This window comes from Typopeltis vanoorti, chromosome 17 (genome assembly GCF_054136105.1).
Source record: "Typopeltis vanoorti isolate ZY-2024b chromosome 17, IOZ_Tvanoo_1.0, whole genome shotgun sequence".
Classification (NCBI taxonomy): Eukaryota; Metazoa; Arthropoda; class Arachnida; order Uropygi; family Thelyphonidae; genus Typopeltis; species Typopeltis vanoorti.
In genome coordinates, this window is record NC_143565.1 from 99,528,045 (window position 1) to 99,551,917 (window position 23,873).

General features: G+C 34.0%; 1 protein-coding gene across 1 annotated transcript in view; it reads left to right on the forward strand.

Annotated features, from left to right (window-relative positions):
• The window catches only part of Prx5 (Peroxiredoxin 5), an 85,235-nt gene that overhangs the window by 58,141 nt on the left and 3,221 nt on the right, over nt 1-23,873 (forward strand). The window contains exons 4-5 of the mRNA XM_090407480.1: nt 9,806-9,844; nt 17,919-17,974. Coding sequence (XP_090263606.1) covers nt 9,806-9,844; nt 17,919-17,974 — 95 coding nt within the window. The remainder of the gene's footprint in view (nt 1-9,805; nt 9,845-17,918; nt 17,975-23,873) is intronic.

Genomic DNA, 23,873 nt, shown 5'->3' on the forward strand with positions numbered 1-23,873 from the left:
TACAGATGTGGTAGCCCTTTAAAAGGATTTGAATAAGCTAGACAGATTGGCAAATGAATGGGGTGTCGGTTTAATGCAGCAAAATGTAAGGTCTTGATTTTTGGGACATATCGATAGCGCACTTCATACTATTGGAGGAGTTATACTGGAAGAAGTAGGGGAGATGAGATCTGAGGTTGATGATTGATAGAAACCTGAAATTTAGGGGACATATTGCAAAGGTGGTGAAGGTGACACAGAGGATTGCTGCAATAATGAGAAGGATGCTGACCCACAGAGATAAAAGAGTTATCATTTCATTGCATAAGACCTTTATCAGACCACACTCAGACTATTGTTCTCAGATTTGGTCCCCAGGATTTAAAGGGGATAAATTAACTGTGGAAAGGGTACAAAGACAGATGACAAAGATGGTTTCAGGACTGTACAATGTTAGTTATGAGGATTGGCTGAGGGAATGTGGACTGCAGAGTTTGGTGGATAGAAGGAGAGGTGGTATGATTGAGACTTTTAAACTGTTGAGAGGTGGTTATAGAGTTGACACTGGGGAGTTATTTTGCTTGGTTGATCAGCAGGATGGAGTGATGACAAGGGACCATCCCTGGAAGTTACGAAAGTAAACTGTGAGCAAGTGGGTGAGGAACGGTTTCTTTGCATGGAGGGTGGTTGAACCATGGAAAAATTGCCTGATAGTGATGAGAGCAAGAACAGTCGATGAGTTTAAGGAGTGCTATGATAGACTTTGTGTTTCCTAGGAAGGACTTCCCGTGATGAGTCTTTTGACTCCATGGAGGCCTGAATAATAATAATAGTATTGACATTAGAATTTGATTTGAGTTAATATTTGAGACTTATAAAGGAAGTGCATCATATGTGAGGGATTAGTGCATATAATTCCTACATAAGTGTGCCCAGCTTAAATTCAGTTATGGCCTTAATAGTGTCCATTGCACTTCTGCACTCACTTTTTTCCAGACACTACTCGGCAGAGTAAATAGCAGCAGCAAGAGGTGGATGAAGAGGTTTTTTTTTTTTTTTTTTTGCAATTGTAAAATCCTTATTTTTGTTACTACAGGAATTAAGTCACAATAACTCACTTTGCACAGTGAATGTATCCCATGAAAACATGTTCATCAAATACAGTAAGCAGTGCAAAAAAAATTAACTCATCCATGGGCTTTCAAAATCTTGACTGAATTTTTTTAAAATACATTCATTTCAGTATTAATTAGAAAGGATAATAAAATGCTTTTAAGATTTAAAAATAAAATGTATTTGAAGAAAATTGAGAAATATTTCACGAAGTTAATTTGCACTGACTTTTGTTTAATTTTCTGCATGTACACATCTTGCGGTCACAGCTCATACCATTTTCTATAATCTGAAGTTGCTTTAAAGTTTCAACAGCTGAAAACAATTATTCAAATTCTTTTATTTAAAATTATGTCCTTCATTGGTTCGTTTTCTTCCACATCATAGTCATCTTGTTATTCATCGATTTTAAAGAGGTCATTAACACTCAATTCTTCTGATATGCGAGTTTAATAATTCCTGAACACTTACTGAATGAGTTGAGGTTACACTGTTACCTGATTCAGTCCAAAACCACATTCAGTTTTTTCTTTCTTATTGCCACACTCATATCTCTTAGTTAATTCAACTTTTTTTTTACTCTGAAGTGATTAACTTTAGAGCAAAAAAAAGTTGAATATAACACTCACTTTCACTCTTTTTTATTCATAGTTTAAAGATAATTTTTTTAATATAAAAATGTTTCTAGAACAGTGATTCTCAACCACTGTGACGGAGATTTAAGTGTGCCGCTTGCGAATACCCATACATAAGCGGCGTCAGACAAGTAGTTCAATCAGTTCTACCTTCCTAGCAGCGACTGGCTGAACCAATGCGCATGGCTATTGGCTAACAAAGCTACATATTAGTTTAGTCTACTAGTCGCCCGCTTGATGAGTGCATATGGTTAGTTACAACTTATATATTCGTTTTCATACGTGCAATACCACAATATTGTGTAGTCAAACTTAATTAAAACGGATTCAAAGGCAATATACAATATGTCGTTTTTAATAATTTTTTGACAAAATTATTTTTATTTTCAATGAACCCCCTAAAATGGATAAATGGATAAAAAAAAGAAAGCTTAACAACAATAATGATGATGCTAGTGATCATTCTAACGAGCCCAGTACAAGTAAAGATGTTTCCTCTGCCAAAAAATGTAATGTTCATCGTAAGTATAATGATGACTTCTTAAAATTTGGATTTACATCTACAATGGAAAATGATAAAACTGTTCCTGAGTGTATGGTATGTGGTTGTAAATTATCAGACAGTGCTATGGTTCCGAGCAAGCTCCAACGTCACCTGCTCACTAATCATCCTTCGCTAGCATCAAAAGACAAAGCCTACTTTCAGAATTCATTATCTGCAAGATCCAAACAATTAAAGATTTTTAAAAAGCAAATTAGTATGTCTGGAAAAGCTCAGATAGTTTCTTATGAAGTGGCTGAGTTAATTGCTCTCAAATTAAAATCTCATAATTTGGCTGAAGAAATTATATTACCTGCTTGTCGTAAAATTGTAAAAAGAATGATCGGTGAATCAGCAGAAATTGATGTTTGTAAAATACCACTTTCAAATGACACAATTCATCGCAGAATTATAGACTTGTCCCGAAATATTGAAGAAAATACTACTAAAACTCTTGCAAATTCAAATTTTGCTTTACAAATCGACGAAAGAACTGATATTACAGGAAAAGCACACTTAATTGCATTCGTTCGATTCATTCACGAAAATGATATAATTAATCAATTTTTATGTTGTCATGAATTATCTGATTTCACAACAGGAAAACATATTTTCAATGAAATTAATTCTTATTTACAAGAAATTAAAATTTCGTGGAATTTGTGCATTGGCATTTGTACAGATGGTGCTCCGGCTATGTTAGGATCTATAAAAGGATTTGTAGCACATGTAAGAGAACATAATGCAGATATATTAGTTACCCATTGTTTTTTGCACCGGGAAACACTCGTTACAAAACAATTACCATCAGAATTGAAAGTAGTGCTGGAACAATGTGTTAAAATGATTAATTATATAAAATCAAGACCATTAAAAAGTCGCCTGTTTAGTCAATTATGCCAGGCTATGGAGTCTAAATACGAATCATTGTTACTACACATGGAAGTCAGGTAGTTATCCAGAGGGAAAGTTTTGTCTCGCATGCTTGAATTAAAAAACGAGATAAAGATATTTTTTGAACAAGATAATAATGATTTTGTTGGATGACAAAATATGGTGTGCTAAGCTGGCTTACTTATCTGATATTTTTGTTATTTTTAATAACATAAATACGAGTTTGCAAGGACCGAAAGAAAATATTTTAAACTTAACGGATAAATTGTTGGGATTTCAAAAAAAAATTACTTTATGGAAGAATAAAGCACAAGAAGGTAGTTTAGAAAAGTTTGAAAGATTCCAAAAGATTGTTATAAAATAATTCATAAAATAGTTATTGATCATTTGACAATACTAGAGCAAAAAATTGTTCATTACTTTCCAAATTTAGAAATAAAAAAATTTGATTGAATTCGGAATCCATTTGTGATAAACGACACATCGGTGTATGAACTAACTTTGAAATCTGATTTCCGTGTGTAATAACAGAGATTTAATTTCAAAACATTCAGAAGAATCAATTAATTCGTTCTGGATTAATCTTAGATATGATTATCCAACAATATCACAAAAAGCTTTAAGTGTGTTATTACAATTTTCCACATCTTATTTGTGCGAATTTGGATTTTCGGCTTTGACTGATATAAAAACGAAAAAAAGATCCAGACTTTTAAATCTGGATCACGAAATGAGAGTAGCATTATCATTTATATGCCCAAATATAAATGAAGTTATCAAAAAAAAACATGTTCAAATTTCGCATTAAATGTAATTTATCATTAAATAAACATTTTGTTTACTTTGTAATGCAATTTCATTTTATATTTTATTGAAAATTATTATTGTATGCTATTTTTACAAAATATATTATAGGTACATGAATTAATTAACCAAGTAAAATTCTTTTAAATTTATCTTATTGTTAGTGTGCCGCCAAATTTTAAAATTATTAAAAGTGTACCATGACAAAAAAAGATCGAGAATCACTGTTCTAGAAGGTAGTAGACAGAATATGCTTACTACACTCACAGTACATATGTACATTCACGCACTGTTACAAAGTCACATGCATCATTTGAAATTATAAATCATCTCATGGCAAATAGTGAATTAGTTCACAATGAGTTGGTGACTGCATGTTTCACTTCAAGAAAGAATTTATATTGTTCTGTAAGGAACAAAATATAAATGTCTGTTTGCAATATAAATATTTAAGTTTTTAATATTTGTTTTCCATTAGGTATATGGCATGCTAGTGTGAATATTTTGGGGTATGTTTTGTGTGTAAAATTATGTCTGAACTGCCTTAATGAAATTGAAAATCTCTTATTTCAAGTTTGTTTATATATATATATAAAGCTTTATTTGCTTTCAAAAATTTACTTGATATAAATTATATGGTTTCTGCATCCAGCAAATGAATTATAAAAAGATTTCATCATGTAATTTTGCTTCTGAAAATTTGAAACAAAATCTTTAGGACATTCTCTTTCAAATCTCTCATTTTACATTTCCTCTGTTTATGAAGATTCAAATTAACGAACATTTCAAAATCAAAATCGTAAAAGACAAAAACTAAAGTACAAACACAATATGTTGGCAGCCTTTGTCATTGTCTTATGTTTTATGTTCTATGGCATTGTGATTAGAGATTACGAAACTGTTTGTTTACATTTTGATCTCCTCTCTCCATCCATCACATTGTTAAAACTGCTAAAAAAAAAAGTGAAAGTTTCACTGATCTTAGTATTTAAACTATCTATCTATATGTTCACTCGACATCCACAGATGCTGTATGGTCACTCCAGTGCTCAGTGATGTGCCTTGCCATGTAGTCCTGTTGTTTGCTTTTCTGGAGACTTCAACTCTCTGAAGATTAGTTGCTCCACAGACACACACACACCATCCATCCATCTCATTGATGGTTGATCCATCTCATGGATCAACCAGATAGTGTGTTGAGGAAAACCCATTATTTTTATTACTTCCCACAGTTTCACATGCTGAACACAGTCAAAAGCTTTAGAGTAATCTAAGAAACAAATTACCAGAGGAAGTCTAAATTTCTTATATTTTTCTATGATTTGTCTAAGGCAAAGGATCTGATCTTTGGTGCCCTTACCTTTCCTAAAACCTGCTTGTTCCTCTGGCATCTCTGCCTCAACTTTGGCCTCAATCCTATTTAGCATGATCTTCAATAAAATTTTGCTTGCATGAGATACTAAACTAATAGTTCTATAGTTGCATGCTTTCATATCTCCTTTCTTATGTAGTGGTATGAAAACAGACTTCTTCCAGTCTCTAGGCCAGGATCCTGTCTCCCATATCCTTGTAATCAATCTGAAACACTTTTATACCTCCATCCCCTGTGGGCTTAATTAACTCTGCTGTATTTAAACAGTACATTAAAAATGTCATCTAAAAAACGTAGACCCAATTTAATGTCTTCCTAAGCTAAAAAAGAGCAGAAAATCACATATCATTTGGGGGAGGGGTATTCGATTCATGGAATTGGGTAAACATGATTCTAATGTGTGTAAAGCACTAAAGTTAACAACTTCTACAGCTTTAGCAATAATAACCAATGCAGATAAGATAAATCATGCACATATGTAGGAATTGTTAATGCAAAAGTGTCAAGAACATCATATTTAAAGAGTGAAGTAAGGGAAAATGGACATGGACAAGTTATTAGTTGTGTGGATTAACGATATGAATAAAAAAAAAAAGTTAAATAAATTTTTAAAAAAATTGCAGTAATCATGAACAAGGCAAAGTCCTTGTTTAATAAAATAAATGAAGTTGCTGGTGAAAGTTATTCCTTACTGAAGGAACTTATTTCATTTAAATGTATTATAATTTTACCTCAATTTATGAACAGTGGGCAGAACCTAATCTCTTTATAAAATGAAGGGATTAGGTTCCTTCTTATATATATAGGACATGTAGGAATATATTAGTTACATATTTTGTTGCTTGTGTGTATGGAGTAAACACACACCCCCATTCAGCATAAACAACATAGTGTCTATGCTGAATGGGGGTGTGTGTTTTCATTTCAGTTGTCTCTGTCACTAAATATTGTATGTAGGCTCAAATTTTCTCTCTCTATATATATATAATAAAGTTATCAAGATCAATGACTGTCTGAAAATTTTCATCCAGACAAGTGTGAACAGAATGTGTCAAGTGAATTTTCAAAACCTGATTAACCATGTTGTCATCAATATGAATAAAATACATCACTCCTACATTTCGTATCCATCACATATTTCAATGTAATATCAATGGTATTACAATTTTAACATGCGTTTCGCATCCATGGTAACTTGGACGTATATATGTATATACGTCCTGGCTGGTTGGGTGGTTAAGTAAATTGTGGTATCAGTTTATTAATGGTGTTAATTCAAATAGCATCTTATTCAAAAAAGTGTCAAGTGAGTGATTCTTTTATATAAATATTTTTAAAATTCATCTCTCCCCTCCCTACTTTTTTCCACCCTGAATACAGTATGCTTAGAAAAGAACCCATGTGTGAAATTTTACTGGAAACAAATGTTTCGATTTGCATACTCACATAGAACAATTTCGGTAAAGAGTTCTATTATACATTTGTATTTCCAAAAGAAGTGTGCCAGCAAAGAAAAACAGTAGACAAATAATTACCTTACCATATTTTCAAATATGTTGTTTGTAAACTAGAGTATATATTGATAGTTATCCAAGATGGATTTTTTTTTTCTCTCTCTCTCTCTGTGTATGTTAACACATGAAACGTTATACAGGAACTCTCTGACTTAAGAGTTATGTTCTGCCAACTTTACCTAACTTGAATTTTATATAAGTCTGATTTAAATCCTTCACCCATTAATTACATTTTATTGTTTATAATTATTATTACAGTACATATATACAATAGTGCAGTAACATATTTATTTCTGTTAATTTCATTCACAGTTTCATTACATAATTATGAAGTAATATAATAAAGTATATAAATAGTGTTAGAAAACAGAAAAAATTGTTTAATTTGGCTGTTCAACTTTTCATATAAGATTGTCACAGTGGCTTCCTTTTTCTCTTTCCTAGAACAAGCCATTAAAACATATGCAATTAATAGACATAATACACTGGCCTCGTAGCCTGAGTTGCTTCAGTCGTAAATTCAAATAAACCAAACCTTCTCTTCATTTGCTTTGTTCACCTTTACCAGTATTATCCAGAAATTTTCATCATGAAAAAGCATTACATTCAAGTGTAGTGCACATAGCAAGGGCAACTAATAGTAAACATTTATGACAAAAGTGGCAGGACACATTATGTACCTAGCACAGAATTTTTTAAAAGTTATCAGATAGGTACTGTGCCCACAGATGTGAGACCCTTCGACACTTCTGCACATGTCAGAAGATGAATCCATTCCGATAATAGGGTAATCAATGCGTTTCGTGGGATGAGTGTTTATTCTTATACATCAGAAAATTAGCTTTTTTTTTTACGAAAATTCTAGTTTTCAAAGTGGTAACTATTTTGCTTGTACAACAGTTGGGAAATTTACATATAAAGCACGTGATTTTGCGTATTGATAACGAATTCGTACATCGCCTTATTCCTTTCTCCCCTTCAACATGAATTGACTCTTCTTGGCATATTGCCAGCTGCGGGTCTTGTATCTGTAGTCGGACAGTGCCAGATAAAAGTTTTTTTAATATAATTTTCATCTTTAGAAGTTTTTCATGTAGTACTATCATATCCTGTACAGCCCTTGAGAGTACATATCAGGAATTTAATAATCTCTGTTTATGCATGGATTCACTTTTTCCATTTCTGTTACTTTTTTTTTTCCAATCATGAATGTACTTTACCCCATTGCATACAATTACTAAAATTATGAAAAGGGATGAATACAAAAACAGCATGCCTGTGTTCAATAGTAAGGAAGGTGCATGCACAGGCTGCATAGGCTGTCTGCTTTGCAGACAGTTACTGTTAGATGATGATGTGCAAGTAACATACATGTGGTATGTAAAATTTTTCTACCTTGAATTTCTTTTTTTCAGTCTGGATTTGCATAAGTCGAATTCATTGTAAGTTGGGGACTGTCTGTAATTTGAAAGAGGTGAAGGTTTATCTGTTGATACATTCATTTAAGAATTGCTTGATTTTATTAATTTATTACTCTTGGAATATAAATGAATTATTTATGTACATAAGATTTTTTAACTGAATGTTTATCCATGACAGATAATGCTACTTGAAAGAATTCATAATCCAATATGCAAAATATGTTGTAGCTAAATATGATATTTGACATGGTTAGAGATAGCTTATAGTATGTGGGTGGTCTGAAAAGTTCTCTGCCTGGACCATAGATGACAACACTTTCGGCAAGTTTTTTTTTTTTCTAAGTTGGTACATCTGTCATAAACATCCATGTGAAATTGTAAGTCATTCTATCAAGTAGTTTGTTTTATACAGCTGTCTGAATCAAAAGTGTTTCTTGAAATGGATAAAATCGAGTATCGTGCAGTTATATAATTCTTTGTAAAAGAAGGTTTAATGAAGGTTCAAAAGAAATTCATTCAAAGTTCATAAGAGTTTATGGATACTCTTCTCCTTCATTTTTGACAATCAAGAAATGGGCTGCCGAGTTTAAACGTGGCCGTACCAGCCGTGAAGATGATCCGCACGAAGGACGTCCAAAAAGTGTAACAACACCAGGAATAATTGATCGAGTGCACGATATGTATTGGATGATGACTGGCAAGTCAAAGTGCGTGAAACTGCTGAGACTAAGGCATTTCAAAAGAACGTGTAGGATATATTTTGCGTGAAGAATTGCATATGAAAAAGCTTTGCACAAGATGGTTACCGCACTTGCTCACAGCAGATCAAAAATACACTCACATGAAAATCTCTGAACAGTGCTTGGAGCGTTTTAATAAGAATAAAATTGATTTTGTGTGTCGATTTATTACTATGGATGAGACTTGGATTCACCATTATCCACCAGAATCCAAACAGTGGACAGAAGTTGGTTGTTCAATGTCAAAGAAGACAAAGTCTGTTCCATCAGCAGGAAAGGTCATGGCATCAGTGTTTTGGGATGCTAAGCATTTTGTTTATTAATTATCTTGAAAAGAGTAAAACAATAACCAGGGAATATTATTCTGATCTTTTAAACAGGCGACAAAAAAATTCGTGAGAAAAGACCCAGTTTGCATAAGAAAAAAAAAATCATCTTTCATCAGGACAGTGCACCTATTCCCCAGATTTGGCTCCCTTTGACTTCTATCTCTTCCCAAAACTAAAACGCTTCCTCGCTGGTCAGCGTGTTTCTTCGAATCAAGAGGTATTTTGCAGATCTTATTGAGAACCACCACAGAGTCAGGATAATGGCATTGGAGAATCGCTGGAATAAATGTATTAGTTTTAAGGGAGATTGTGTTGAAAAATAAAAATAATTTCGAAATTATAAATTCGTTTTTTCATTGTTAGGCAGAGAACTTTTCAGACCACCCTTGTAGTGTGCTACAGCTGGAATTTACTATACAAAAATATCAATTTTCAAACCTTTTTTTTTTTTATATATATATAGATTCGCATGTTGGCTGACCCAAAGGGAGAATTTACAAAGGTAAGACTGCAATCATTATGAATAGAATTTTGGTTTAATGGAAGTATTTGAAATACATTGTTAGAATTTGTTGAGACAGATGACTTGGTTAAAGCTACAGCTTATCGTATTCTGATTCATTCCCTCAATATGTGAACCAGATATGATACTATGATTTTGTGACTAGGTTCTTCATGTCTTATATTACATACTTCTGAATCACTTGGACTAAATCCACCTATCTCTGAATCCTCTTCCTTCAATTTTTTGCTTTAAACACTTATTTTTCTAATTGTTTAGACCCCATTCTGTTAAGCTTCTGTACTTTATTCTCTAGGTCTATTGACGTTAACATTCTTCATGTAAATGTAGTTTTAATATTGATTTCATCTGATTATCCCCCACTCTTATGTGGTCTTTGATCATCCATTTTATTTCTAACCAAGCTCTCTCAAAATTGGTTTGAATGCGATCTCTTGTCCTGTATAAAAATTTTTTAGCTGATTTCTGAGCAGAGCAGCTTATTTGCTCAGTTAACTATTTCCATACTTCATTTGCCATCTTCATTAAAAATCTTGTCTAAATATAAAATGGTATGACAAGGTACATGTTTTACCTTTTTATTATTATTATTTGGATATCTCCATAGATTTCCTTACTTTATATTATCAATTTCATTTGCTGCCTTTGTCACTATTTCAGACAGCCATGCTTTCCTTGTTGATACTTATCTGTAATAATTTTCTACAGACTAATTACCCAAACTGTGGGATTATCTTGCTAGAAAACTTGAATATTCATAACACAAACTAGTTCCTCTTCTTTAACAGCACAGATTAAGACTGAAGAGAAGTTGAATCATTTCCAATCAGTCATGATCAAATACATAGTTACCAACCAGAATAACAGATAATCATCATTATTTTTCCAACACTCTGGATTTTTTAACCAGCTTTCCATCCAAACACACATTGCTCTGCTCTGACTAACAGTAATGTTGTTTCCTTTTCCACAGATTGACATCTGCCCACACAATCTCAGCCTTGTATTCTATGGAACTACAATAGTTACAATCAGTGGTGAGCTATAAAGGGGCTTGCCAGAGCCTTTTGTTAAATTTTTCTCAAATTTGCAAGCCCCTTGTTCTTCTTGTTTACTTTTTTATTTTTCCAAAAAAAAACATTTTTTTGAAATATATTAAGCGACAAACTCATACTGTAACCTAACAAAGTGATTTTATTAAATAAAATATTATAGTTACTGTTACTACCATTTTACAAATAAGAATTCGCTTTTGGTAATTGCATATAAATAAATAGGACTATGAAATAATGCCCCTTGATTTGTACCGTTGATTATCACTTGAAGTATAAAAACAAAAGAGAACTATAACACTTCAATATTATTGTATTTAGATGATATTTATTTATTATTTATAGATTGTTTTTCATAAAAATTTCTTCTATCGCAAACAAAAGAAATTTATTTTGTTTATAAAAATGTGGACTTTCATATGTGCAATTATAAAAGATTTTATTCTTATTATATTTTGATAGTAAAAAAATGTTTTTCTTATGTAAGATAAATTAACACAGATGATTGTGTGCAAATATTTCATGTTTAGATCATGAAATATTTCTTTAAAAATGATAGCCTTTACAGGTTGATTGTCCCCTCATACTTGTTGATTGCTATTTGTACACAAGCTGTATTAATAAAAGTTTTTGTATGAAATGCGGCTTTTTTTTGTTCACTGATGCGAGCCCTTTGTTAAAATTTCCATAGCTCACCACTGGTTACAGCTGACCTCCAGGATTTCTACACCTCTTTTCCATGGTCTAATTACTGCTCCCTTAATCCAAATACTTGCTTCAACAAAAATAACTGACAATATCCTTACTGGAATGAGGACCTTCATTCCAGTAGGGAATGAAGGGCTTATTTTTTTAGGACTTATTTTTTTGATTCCTGTCCTAGTTCTCTAAAATTGTACCACTGTAGTTCAAGATTTAAAAAACTTCAGCTTCTCAATTAGCCTAAACCACAGACTGAAACAAGTGCAAGAAAATCGTCAGGTCTGAAGCAAATTTCATAAGGGTAAAATGCAATATTTTGCAGCATTAGTCTTTCATCAAACTCTTGTATAGACAAGATCTTGTGCTGGATTCCGGATTAATATCCATCCTATGTTGCATATATCTCATCACTTGATGCCTTCGTTTGCGATATGTTAAAGGAATGGGTATTCTACTATGACTCTCCTTCAGACCTTGATGAACTAAGGGATAAAATTACATGATATATCCATGTAATTTTATCCCGACCATGTCCCGACCCTTATTCTCCAATAATAGAGAACCTTCAGATGCACTACGAAACCTTTCTTGAAAGACAAGGCATCCATTTCGAGCACATAATCTGCCATCATTAATGTTTAATTTGACAAAGATTCCACCAATCATTGTGGGTGTACATATCATCAGGCGTAAACATATATTTCTGTGTTAATGAACCCATTTACTCCATAACATATATCCTTGTAGTTATTCAGTACGTTTTTGCGCCATACTGTGCATCACAACAATGGCTCATACAGGTATAAAAGGAAATGCACTGTCTTGCAGTCTTCGTAGACAAGCATTAACAACAAAATGGACTGTATACTAGAGAGCTCGCTGACTTTTGATGTTGCACTATCATAGGATGTCACCTTTGCAAGAACTCAGTTCCAGAAATTTTTGCCTTCTTGCAGTTGCTGATCAACTGTAAATCATGTTAATTTGAAGTAGAAATACCTAGATATAACAACAGCACAATCACGACCTTGTAGGTAATATAAAATCACACAGTGGGAGCACTGAGTTCTGAAGTGTATGGTACAAAAAAATTGCTTGCTCTCGGTTTCAAAATGTCTCTGTGAGCAACGCCAGCACCATAAGCATTTGTCAGAAGTTGAACGTTGGTTTTCATAGCCATGCAACTCCACACGTCTAACATCAGTAAGAGCACTGCCAAGCATAGGGTGGAGTGGTGTAAAACTCTCCACTATTAGACTCTGCAGATGATTATCATGCTTCACTACCACCTGGCAGTCCAGTGGATGAGTCTAAGTTTGACAGATGCTAGGAGAATGCTGCCTGTCTAAATGTGTTTTGCCATTTTGTGATGGTGAGGTATCATGGTCTTGGGCTGTTTTTCATTGTTCAGGCTTGAGCCCCCTTAGTTTCAGTAATGGGGAATCTTGATGCTGCAGTCTATAATGACATTCTGTGCTTCCAACTTTATGGTAATGGTTTGGCGAAGGCCCTTTCCTATATCAACATGACATTGTATCCACCCACAAAGAGATCTTTGCAGGAATGAATTCATGAGATGGGTATTGAACTTGACTGGCCTACACATGATCTCAATCCCATTAAACATCTGTGGTATAAATTGGAATGCTGATTGCAAGCCAGGCTTGACATCAACGTTTGATCTTGCTAATGCTCTTCTGGGAGAATAGAAGGGAATTACTATAGCATCATACCGAAATCTAGTGGAATGCTTTTCCCGATCATTGAAGGCTGTTATAGCAGCAAAAGAAACAACTCCATATTAATGCCTTTCATATTAGAGTGAGAGTTGGGATCAGCAATGATCAGCAAACATTAGACGTTGAATATCCAACATCTAAATGGATATCTAAATAGATATCTATTTAGATGCTGCACAAATGAAGATGGGCTGGCAATATGAGGTGTAGCCAATCAAATTGTATTTTATATTGGCTATAATGTGTGTGGTGATGATACAGCATGTTCAGATATCATTCCTATCAGAACATCACCCAGTTATACAAGGGTCTCTTCTGTCATCACTCTATCCCTGGTTCCAGCACTCCCTCGCATTCTTCTCATTTCCTCTCTGACTGTTTCCATTTTCTCTCTCTTCCCCCTCTTCTATCATTCCCATACCTCTCTCATTCCCTCTCTTCTACTGTTTCTATTCTCTCCTCTTCTGTCATTCCCATCTCTCTCTCTCACTCTTCCTCTGATTCGCCTTGCATTCATCTCCTCCATTCGTCTACTCATCTTTCATACTTCTCATCTCATTCCTGAGACATTCTCCTCCTCTTTCAACTTTCATCTATTTCTCTCTGTAAGTTAGTCACTCTTACTTGTCATTCATCCTCCCAATCAAGACCATCTCCGAAAACTTCGCAATCATTCAAGTCTTCTACACTCCCCACTCTTATTTTTTCATTCATATTTCATTCGTTATTCTCACCTATCACACTACTCATCTCTCGAGATTCTGACGCAATGAGGTCGGTTATCGTAATATCTTACTCGCTGAATTCCTTTCATTGCCTACATTTTATGCACATATGCATTCCCCTCCCTTTCTCTCACTCACCACATATCCAACTGCTGGGACACATACATGCCTCAAAATCCTGTATTATGTTATGCAAAATAGAGTCCTTGAATGGGGGATGACTTGGTGATATACCATTTGTAATTGGAGCTGCAGCTGCTGCCATCATTAACTTAGTGCAGAGGAACTACTACAACTAAATGCTAAATGCTATTTTATGTGCTCTACTGTAAGCTAATTTACTTACATGATACTACAAGTATAAACTATATTTAACTATACTAAATAAAGAAAGCTTATCTTCTCTTCCACTGCAGGTACATCCAACTCTGACTTTGCCATCTCAGTACCCCCCACCAAAAAAAAAAAAATCTAATTTTCCACTGGTTTGAAAGTTTTCATAAGATATTTTGCAAGGAAGTATTCAATATCTATCACTTCTTGTTTTGAGAAAAGAAATAAAATAATACTCTTCTGTCCACTGAGGCAGGTACCTCTAAAACTAGACTGTTTCTTTAGTTTTATTCCTACCAATACCTTTTCCATATAAGTTTCAGTAAGGAAATACCGTGAGTAGATATATTACTAACTATTATAATAACTGAATTAACTCGCGTAAATTATTCTTTATTTGTAGAATTAAACAAACATTGTTTAATTAGCCTTGTACCTATACTGATGATGCCTGTGATACTCAGGCGAAAATTCTACGAATAAAGAATAATTTACGTGAGTTAATTCTGTTATTATAATAGTTAGTAATCTTTTCCACATGTTTACCAAAATTATTCCAAGTTTTACAAATATACTTCATTGTTATATTTTCCTCTTTTTTATACTCTTTTTTATGAAAAAGAAAGTATCGTATTTGTCGGCATATAAGACGCACTTTTTTCTTTGAAAATAGGTCTGAAAAACAGAGTGTGTCTTATATGCCGATACTCAGTTTTTTATTACTTTCATTTCTCTGTTCCGAGTTACGCGATTTCTTTCTTGCTTCATTGCGGTGTGTGAGAACATTCCAGTTACGTAGAGTTCAGTGGATGCATATGTTGTCACAGTTGTTGTGAACAGTGATAAATTTCTGTCATAAATTTTCTCTAAATTTCTTGGCAAATTGTGGCTGAAAAATGTCAGCATTGCTACAATATTGCATACAAGCTACGTGGATTGCGTATGGTAAAGAACATGGAAACAGGGCTGCAGAGAGGCATTTTGGGCCCCCCCCCCCCAACTGAGAAAATGATAAGAACTTGGCAGAATCAGGAAGAGGATTTAAAAAAACCAACTCATAGTAAACATAACCTACGAAGTGGAATTGCAAAATAGCCAGAACTTGAGGCAGAACTGAATACTTGGATTTTAGACCACAGAAAAGCAGGACTTTCAGTGTCTACAAAAATGATTATTCATCAAGTGAAAGCGATAGCTACTAACAGCGGGATCGCCAACTTTAGTGGATCAACATCATGGTGTTCAAGATTTATGAAGAGAAACCAGCTATGTATGGACTAAAACAAAAATATCACAAAAGATGCCAGCTGAATATGAAGAAAAAATTATTGAATTTCATTGATTCGTCAATAACGTAAGGAAACGAGAAAGTTTTGAACTTGTGCAAATAGGAAACGTGGACAAGGTTCCGCTGACTTAAGTTATGAATAGATAAAATTTGGTCTAGGTGCCCCTGGCGGACTGTTGAAGAAGTCTGCCCTGCTAGTATGGGATCAGTTTCATTCTCACAGAACAGAAAATGCTAAAAATAAACTCAAGGAATTGAAGAAAAAATTATTGAATTTCATTGATTTGTCAATAACGTAAGGAAACGAGAAAGTTTTGAACTTGTGCAAATAGGAAACGTGGACAAGGTTCCGCTGACTTAAGTTATGAATAGATAAAATTTGGTCTAGGTGCCCCTGGCAGACTGTTGAAGAAGTCTGCCCTGCTAGTATGGGATCAGTTTCATTCTCACAGAACAGAAAATGCTAAAAATAAACTCAAGGAATTGAAAACTCAGTTAGCTGTAATTCCAGGACGTCTGACTAGTTAGCTTCAACCTTTAGATGTTTGTATTAATAAACCATTTAAGGGATTTTTGAAGGAGAAGTGGAACAGCTGGATGCAGTCTTCAGATTTTGAGGTTACGCTATCAGGAAGAAGCCTAGCTTTTTGCAAGTGTGTGAGTGGGTCAAAGCTTCATGGGATGCTGTAAAAACTGAGACAGTGGTTTTAAATCATTTAAGAAGTGTGCCATTAGTAATGCACTGGATGGTACAGAGGACAATTTGTTGTATGAGGACTAAGATTCTGATTTAGAAGAGGTTTCAAGTGTCTCTTCATTTAGCTCTGGAGATGAATTTCTGAGTTTTGACAAAGAAGATTAAAAGGTGGGTACTCTTTCCTAGCACTCTTTCAACAGATACCTAGTTACATTAGGTATTAGTTGAAAGTAGACCTACTTATTACTTTATATTTGAAATACTATAAATTCATTATAATATTCAGTGATAAAGTTTTTTTCCAAAAAAATGTGTAGAAAAAAGGGGGTGCGTCTTATACGCTGGTAAATACGGTAGTTTAAATTTTTTTTTTTTCCCTTAACGGCTTGCATATTCTACTACTACTCGTTGCCTTTTTTTGAAAAAAAGTATCTTAGAAATAATCCTCTCCAAAGGCAGTCATAGAAAGCTATTCTAAAAAATAAAATAAAAATCTTTAGTGTTCAGAATGATAATCTCAACAGAAGAACCAAAAGCAATGGCTTTTCAAGGTCAAGGTCCAGCTTAAAGTAAAATAGTAACCAAGAACCAGTTATAAAGAAATATATATAAACTCATTTGGATGAGCATTTTGAATTAATACAAATGGCAAGATTGCTCAAACAAGTTCTTTAGTATAAACCATCCAGAAAAAGACAGTTTTTCAGTGGCTTCTGAAAAACAGGCTATAATAAGCCCTAAATCCTTGAAATTATAATGTTTTACTTGCTAGAGTCGTCTTTCATTGGTATTCATTCATTTGGTATTGGCTTTTCAAATTTCATTTATATTTTTCTAGTTATATTAATAATATATTAATAATATTATTGTCAGTTTAAAAATTACTGAAAATTTCTAGAAATTTGTTCATGTTTCAGAATTTTCTTTTTCAATTCCTGATTGAAAAACAACTTCTGTATTCAAAACACAGTGATAGAGAGTTTCTCCAGTTGGTTATGAAATAAATTATATTCGACAAGAGATTATATTCTTGTTTAATCCTTTATTAGAGTAGAGTGTAAGCAAACAGTTTGAATATACAGCTAGGCTACTTATGTTTACTTGGAGAAAGGAGCAAACAAGTAAGATCTCTTGTCCAATGTAATTTTCAGCAATCAGTGAACTAATGGTTATATTAAAATATGAATGCTATTATGAGTTATCATCTTCATGAGGAATTTCTTCATTTTTAATTTTGCATAACTGACATAAATAATATACAACAGTAGTGTTGTATTTCTTGTTTTTCCCTTATTTCTTTTGTCTTTTATATATTTTGTCTTTTGCATCCATTCAAACTGTTATATAGAAAAACACTTGGTAACATGGTAATTCAAAATTGTAGCTGTCTTTTACATATTTATAAGTAAGGCAGATAAACTCTAAAGGAACATGAAGAATAGGAAAAAAAAAAACTTTGAAAACCATGGTGTTATCAATTTTGTTTTAAACTAATTCCCTTTTTTTTTTTTCTGTAGACAATAGGAATGGATCTGGATCTTACAAGCATACTTGGAAGCATTCGATCAAAAAGGTATTGTAATATTCAGCAAGTGCATATTAAATGTTGATTACAAGTTTCTTTTAAATCTTGACTCTGAACTTCAGCAATGGTTCAGCTGCTCAGTTGAGTTAGCTTTGATGGAGTAGTAAGTAAATCTTAAAGTAGATTTACTTACTACTCCTAGTAAGTAAGACTAGTAAGTAGATTTAAATCCCACCAGGGCACAGAGTTATAAAACTCATTTCAGGAGATTGATAGTAAATGAACAAAAATAGATGCAGATTCATTGTATGTGCTGTGCATATATGGTTAATATGTAATAATTTGTATTTTTATACATTTTTTTTTCTCAAGAAGATATAGTAATTATCAAGCAAGTAGCATGAAAGTGCATTTTGTTGCATTCTTAAATTTTTTTTAAAAAAAGTTTGTAACAATCCATAATACATTAGTATCATTATGAATGGACTGGCATTTGATTTAAATAATTGCAGGCTTTAATTCTCAGAAAGTACTTATGAAAGAAGTTTAAGAGTAGACAGGATGAATGAAGAAGATGAAATGACTTGAAAGGGGAGAAAGTAAGTACAGCATAATCGAAAACATGAAAGGACACATGCGCGTGCGCACACACAAAAAAAGTTTGTCGTCACAGCTGATAGTCATTTGAGAATAAGGGCCAATGCAGCAAATGACTTATTACACAGGTTGCATATGGTGTTCAATATTCAGGTGTGTAAAATGAATTTGGATAAAAGATCTTGCATTGTAAGAATAGATTGCATTTGAATGAATTTGCAGTGGGACTGGTCAGTGAGGAAGTGGATGAGAAAAGTTAGAAAAAGGAGAGCTTTTTTTGATATACAGAAACTTGTACTTGATTTAGACATAATGATAAATTTGAAATGGAAAAACTTGAAGTGAATTAACCAGTTTATTAACACTGGTATTAGTATATATAGGGACTGATAAGTAAGTCCAACTAGTTTAAATAAGACACATTACTACAGCTAGATGAGTAGCTATTGAAATTAAAAATATTGCTTTATATAATGAGAAAGGAGAGAAAGCTTAATTAAAATTGATGGGGAGCATTGATAACATCCTCTCAAAATAAACTGGCAGTGTTTAATATGAAGTTGCGCCCATGAATTAAGACTTGCACAGCTTTCTTCAGATGATAAAATTATTTTAATCACCTTGCTTTACTGTCTAAAAATGGTTCAAAGATTATCTGATCTTCAGCTTGCCCATTATTTTAATGCAAGTATCCATTGTCTTGTGGGTGAAATTATCATAGAAGGAAAAAAATTGTTTCAAATAAAATTATTTTTATGTAACATTTGGATCTGGTTCCTATGAACTAGCTCTGGTTTCAGAATAGAAGAGAGTCTATCCAAAACCATACTTGAAGAAATGTGCTCTTTGTCTTTAGGATTAGAAACCGAAAAATTGATCTCTAGCCTTTGATCACAAATGTGAAAGATCTGAGGAAAATTATGTGAGCAAACAGATGGCACCAAAAGCAGAATTATTAGGAAAATATTAGGAAGGAATTTGATATTCTTAGCATTCAGCAATGTGTGAGCAGAGTGAAGATGCAAGATAAGCAAAACAAGTGTTAATGGCAAGAAAAAGACTGAGGAAGAACAAGATGCAGTTATAACTGTTTTTTGAGGAAATTGCAACTTATACTGAACATTAATTCTAATAACTTTAATACTTCCAATATTTTGCAAAGTCAAATTGCTATCATTAGGGAACACAGTACATTAAAATGTGTGCATGCAGGCACTAACAGTGGGTAAATGAGGCTGAAGCAAGACAACCAAAGTTGCACCTGAAGTCCTGAATAGTGTCCTCTAGTAGGCTAAAATAGGTGGTCATGGCTGTTGGACTTGAGGACGAGAGCTTTCCAAATTTTGGTTTTCTGTAGATGGAGAATATCAGGGATCAGTCAAGCTGGTGTAATCAAAGTGTCTAGAAAGGGTTGATAGTTTTTTTTGCTTGGTTATGCTATAAATTAAATATGCCAAGAAATTATCCAATTGCAAATAAAGTTTATATGTGAAGTAATAACATCGCGACTCGATCGCTACCCACCTCCCAGGTAAGTGAGAAGATTGTTGTTGTTTTCCTTTTCTAAGGTGAACTGGATCCTAGGATGTTGGTTGTTTAGATATGTAAAGAAAATGTTGAGAGCCTCCGGGTCATGTGGCCAAAGGGCAAACACATCATCTACATAATGTAGCCAAACAATAGGTTTATGTGGAATAGAGTTTAAGGCTCTGTCAAAGGTCTCCATGAAGTAGTTGGCCAGTGGGAAGCCCATGGCTGTCCACAGATTTCAAAGTAGAATTTTCCTTGCCAAACAAAATAGCCAGGGTTTATGGTGAAACCACCATCCCCAACATGCACACTGGTAGATCTATTCACCAGCAGTTGCACTGCCTCCCCTCAAACAATATGGGATTATAAAAATACTATATAATAGGGCAAAATTAATCAGTTCTGATAAGTGCCCTATTCACTGAACTTGACTACATTCTTTACACTTTCTTAGCCAATGGGTACAATCCCTACCATTTCTAAAAATATTAAAAACCCATAACTGTACTCCCTCCAGAACAGAGACTACACAAAATCTATCACGATTCTATATATCTTGGGAACATCAGAAATATTAACAAAAATCTTACAGAAATACAACCACTTACAAATCAGATAAGAAATTGGCATTCCTTATCCACTCTACTCAAGACCAGTCACACACCTTAGACCTACCAGGTCTGTACCAGGTTCCTTGCAGTTGGAAACTCTCCTACTACATCCGAACATCAAAATTTCAAACACATTTACTACATCCAGTTCCATCACTAAGACCACTCCGTACCCACTGCAGCAAATACAAATATGAGAGGCTATTCCTGGAATCTGTCTCAGCCTTAAGAACCTTCTCTAACCTCAACAAATTTGGGTGCATGAAACTTCCCGAAATTTGGGAAGCTCTCATCTTCAGCCCAACAGTCACCCATTTTACCCCAACTAGAGGGCACTATTTAGGAGTTTGGTGCAACTTTTATCTAGTGTTAGCATCTGTGTATATATCTTATCATATTGTATTATGTTCCCCAATGATGGTTATTTGATTAATTAAAGTTGTAATTAATATTCGGTATATGTTATTTCCTAAAGTACAGTTATAAATAACCAATGTATAAGCCTTTTCTGTGTTATATAAATATTCCCCCCCCCTCTCTAATTAAACAGGTGGTTCTATCTGTAGGCCTATATATTTGCTGTTTCACTATACTAAAGGAGTGTCCTAGGTTCTATTCCCATCCACGACGTGAGGAGCTTAAGGATCTTCCTCAGCCATAGCCAAGTTAGCCGGTCTTGGGCGTGGGCAGCAGGGTTTTTTCCGCCAGTTTATCTGGGGTTTTTCATCCCGCAAGCAGGCAAACCGGCCCCGTGAATACACAGGTTACAGTCATAAATACTTACGGCAACGGGAAACCACCTTGCTCATAATCATCTCTCCCTAGAATGGTAGCATATAGCTACCCTCCCCCGGCCATATGGCAGATGGGAACCAGACTATACTAAGTTTTTAGTCATTTAAATGAATTTCAAACTAAATTTTTGTATTTTAAGCACCTCTATAGCGCAATTGAAAAAACAATGGGACATTGCACCCTTTGATTGGAAAAGACCTAGGTTTGATTCTTTGTGACAAGATGCATCTTTACGTGGGCTTTTTCAGTTGAAGGTAAGTTAGTTGGTATCATATGGAGATAGCAGGGTTTTTCCTTTTGGAAATTTGGTTTTTTTTATCTGTATATAGCCAAATCAACCAAGAGACCACATAATTTACAGACAAATATACTATTGAGTAGTATGTGGAGGGAGGGGGGGGAGAATCGATGGTGTTGATGGTAGCAGTGTTATGTAGTTGTAGGATTAAGTAAAGAAAATAGTGAGTTGCAGTGGAGTAGTGCACCCTCCCACAATGAGCCCTTGGAGACATCACATAATATTATTATTATTAACAAATGTGTTTTATATAACACAGTATATAAAATAATTATATTAAAACTGTATGGAATAATAACCTCTCTACTTACTTGCACACACTCAGAATCTCAGAACATTGCGATCAGTTTCTGTTTTGATGCAGAGTTGCAAAGTATTCAGCACATTTAACATGCACCAAATTGTCAATAGACTGACTTTGGTTCTTGAACGTGAAAGTACACACTTCTTACTGCAGTTCCTGAGTAATCTGAAATTATTGAAGTATTCCAAGAAAAACAGCAGATGTTTTTGTACTACAAAAAATGACAACTGATACCTGTATCTTCAGCTAGGTTTTACTTGTAAGTATATTCACTTTCCAATTTAAGCAAGTATTAAAACATTAATAATTTATTATATATATTACATTAATATATATATATATATATATATATATATATTAATGTATATATACACACATATACACAATCCGCTCATATGATGCTTTTCAATTATGACCAGTGCTCATGTGACAGTTTTAGTGACATCTGCTTCTGTGAATCAACTGATATGCAGTTTCGTGACTGCTGCATAAATTGTTTATAACTCTTGTTTTATTTTATTGTTGACAGGAAAGTAATGCAAACTTAATCCTGTACTCTCCTTGAGGTTGTTTGAAGATGATATGAGAACCAGTGTGATTGCCTGTATAATAATATTGTTTTATTGTTGTACGGAAAACAAAGTCTGAGTATGAAAAGAAACTGACTCTGCGTGCAAAAGACAACACACAAGAATTCTATCGATATGCCGCAAATAAAAGAAAGAATGAATATGAAAGAATAACTCTTCTAAATCCAGATGGCGTGAGGGTTACAGATGCAGAAGAGGTTGTTCAGTTAATGAGTGCCCATTTCGTTAAAAGCTATCAACCTGGTGAACGCAACATCGAGCTTACTGTTACCTCTTCACCAGATGAAGAAACGCAGGTGTGTGAGGCTGAGGTATTAGAGCTGTTGCACAAACTGAATAAGAATTCAGCAATAGGGACTGATGGAATATCAGCACGTCTGTTAAAAGAGTGTTCAGCTGAACTGGCCATTCCTTTGACCAGGATGTTTAATATGAGTCTCAGAACAGCAAAGATTCTGCAGGAATGTATGGTAATTCTTGCACAAGGGTGATGCAAAGACCGATGTATCTAACTATCCAAAATCTTCACCACCACTCCTGAGTGGTGGTGAAGATTTTGGAAAAATTGGTTAGGGCCTGCATTCAGAAATGGGTTGACAGTGAATCTCTACTTTGCAATGAGTAAAATGGGTTTATTAAGGGAAGGTCATGTTTTAGCGACTTGCTTACATTCTATAACAATGTTACCATTGAGCTAGACAAGGGGAATGGATACACCATGATACTTGTGGATTTTGCTAAGGTTTTTGACAGAATACAGCATGGCAGACTGCTGCATAAATTGGAGAAAATGGGTTTGGGTTATACAATATTAGCGTGGATAAGAGGATGACTGACTGACAGATATCAAAAAGTGGTATATGGGGGGATCTGAGTCTGCAACGTTTAAGGTAACAAGAGGCGTACCACGAGGATCAATGCTTGGTCCACTGTTATTCAATCTGTACATTAATGATATTGGGAAGAATTTAACAAGTGACATAACGCTTATTTGCCGATGCAGAGATAGGTATAGTAATCAGGAATGCTGCTGATATGCAGTACTTGCAAAATGATTTGAATAGACTGGAATTGTGGGCATGGGAAAATAGGTGTCAGTTCAATGTCAGTAAATGTAAAGTCATTCACTTCAGTATGATTAGATATCCAATCGTATTATATTGGTGGGATTAGACTAGAAGATACTGATGAGGCTAGGGATCTTGGAGTGTTAGTAGATAGA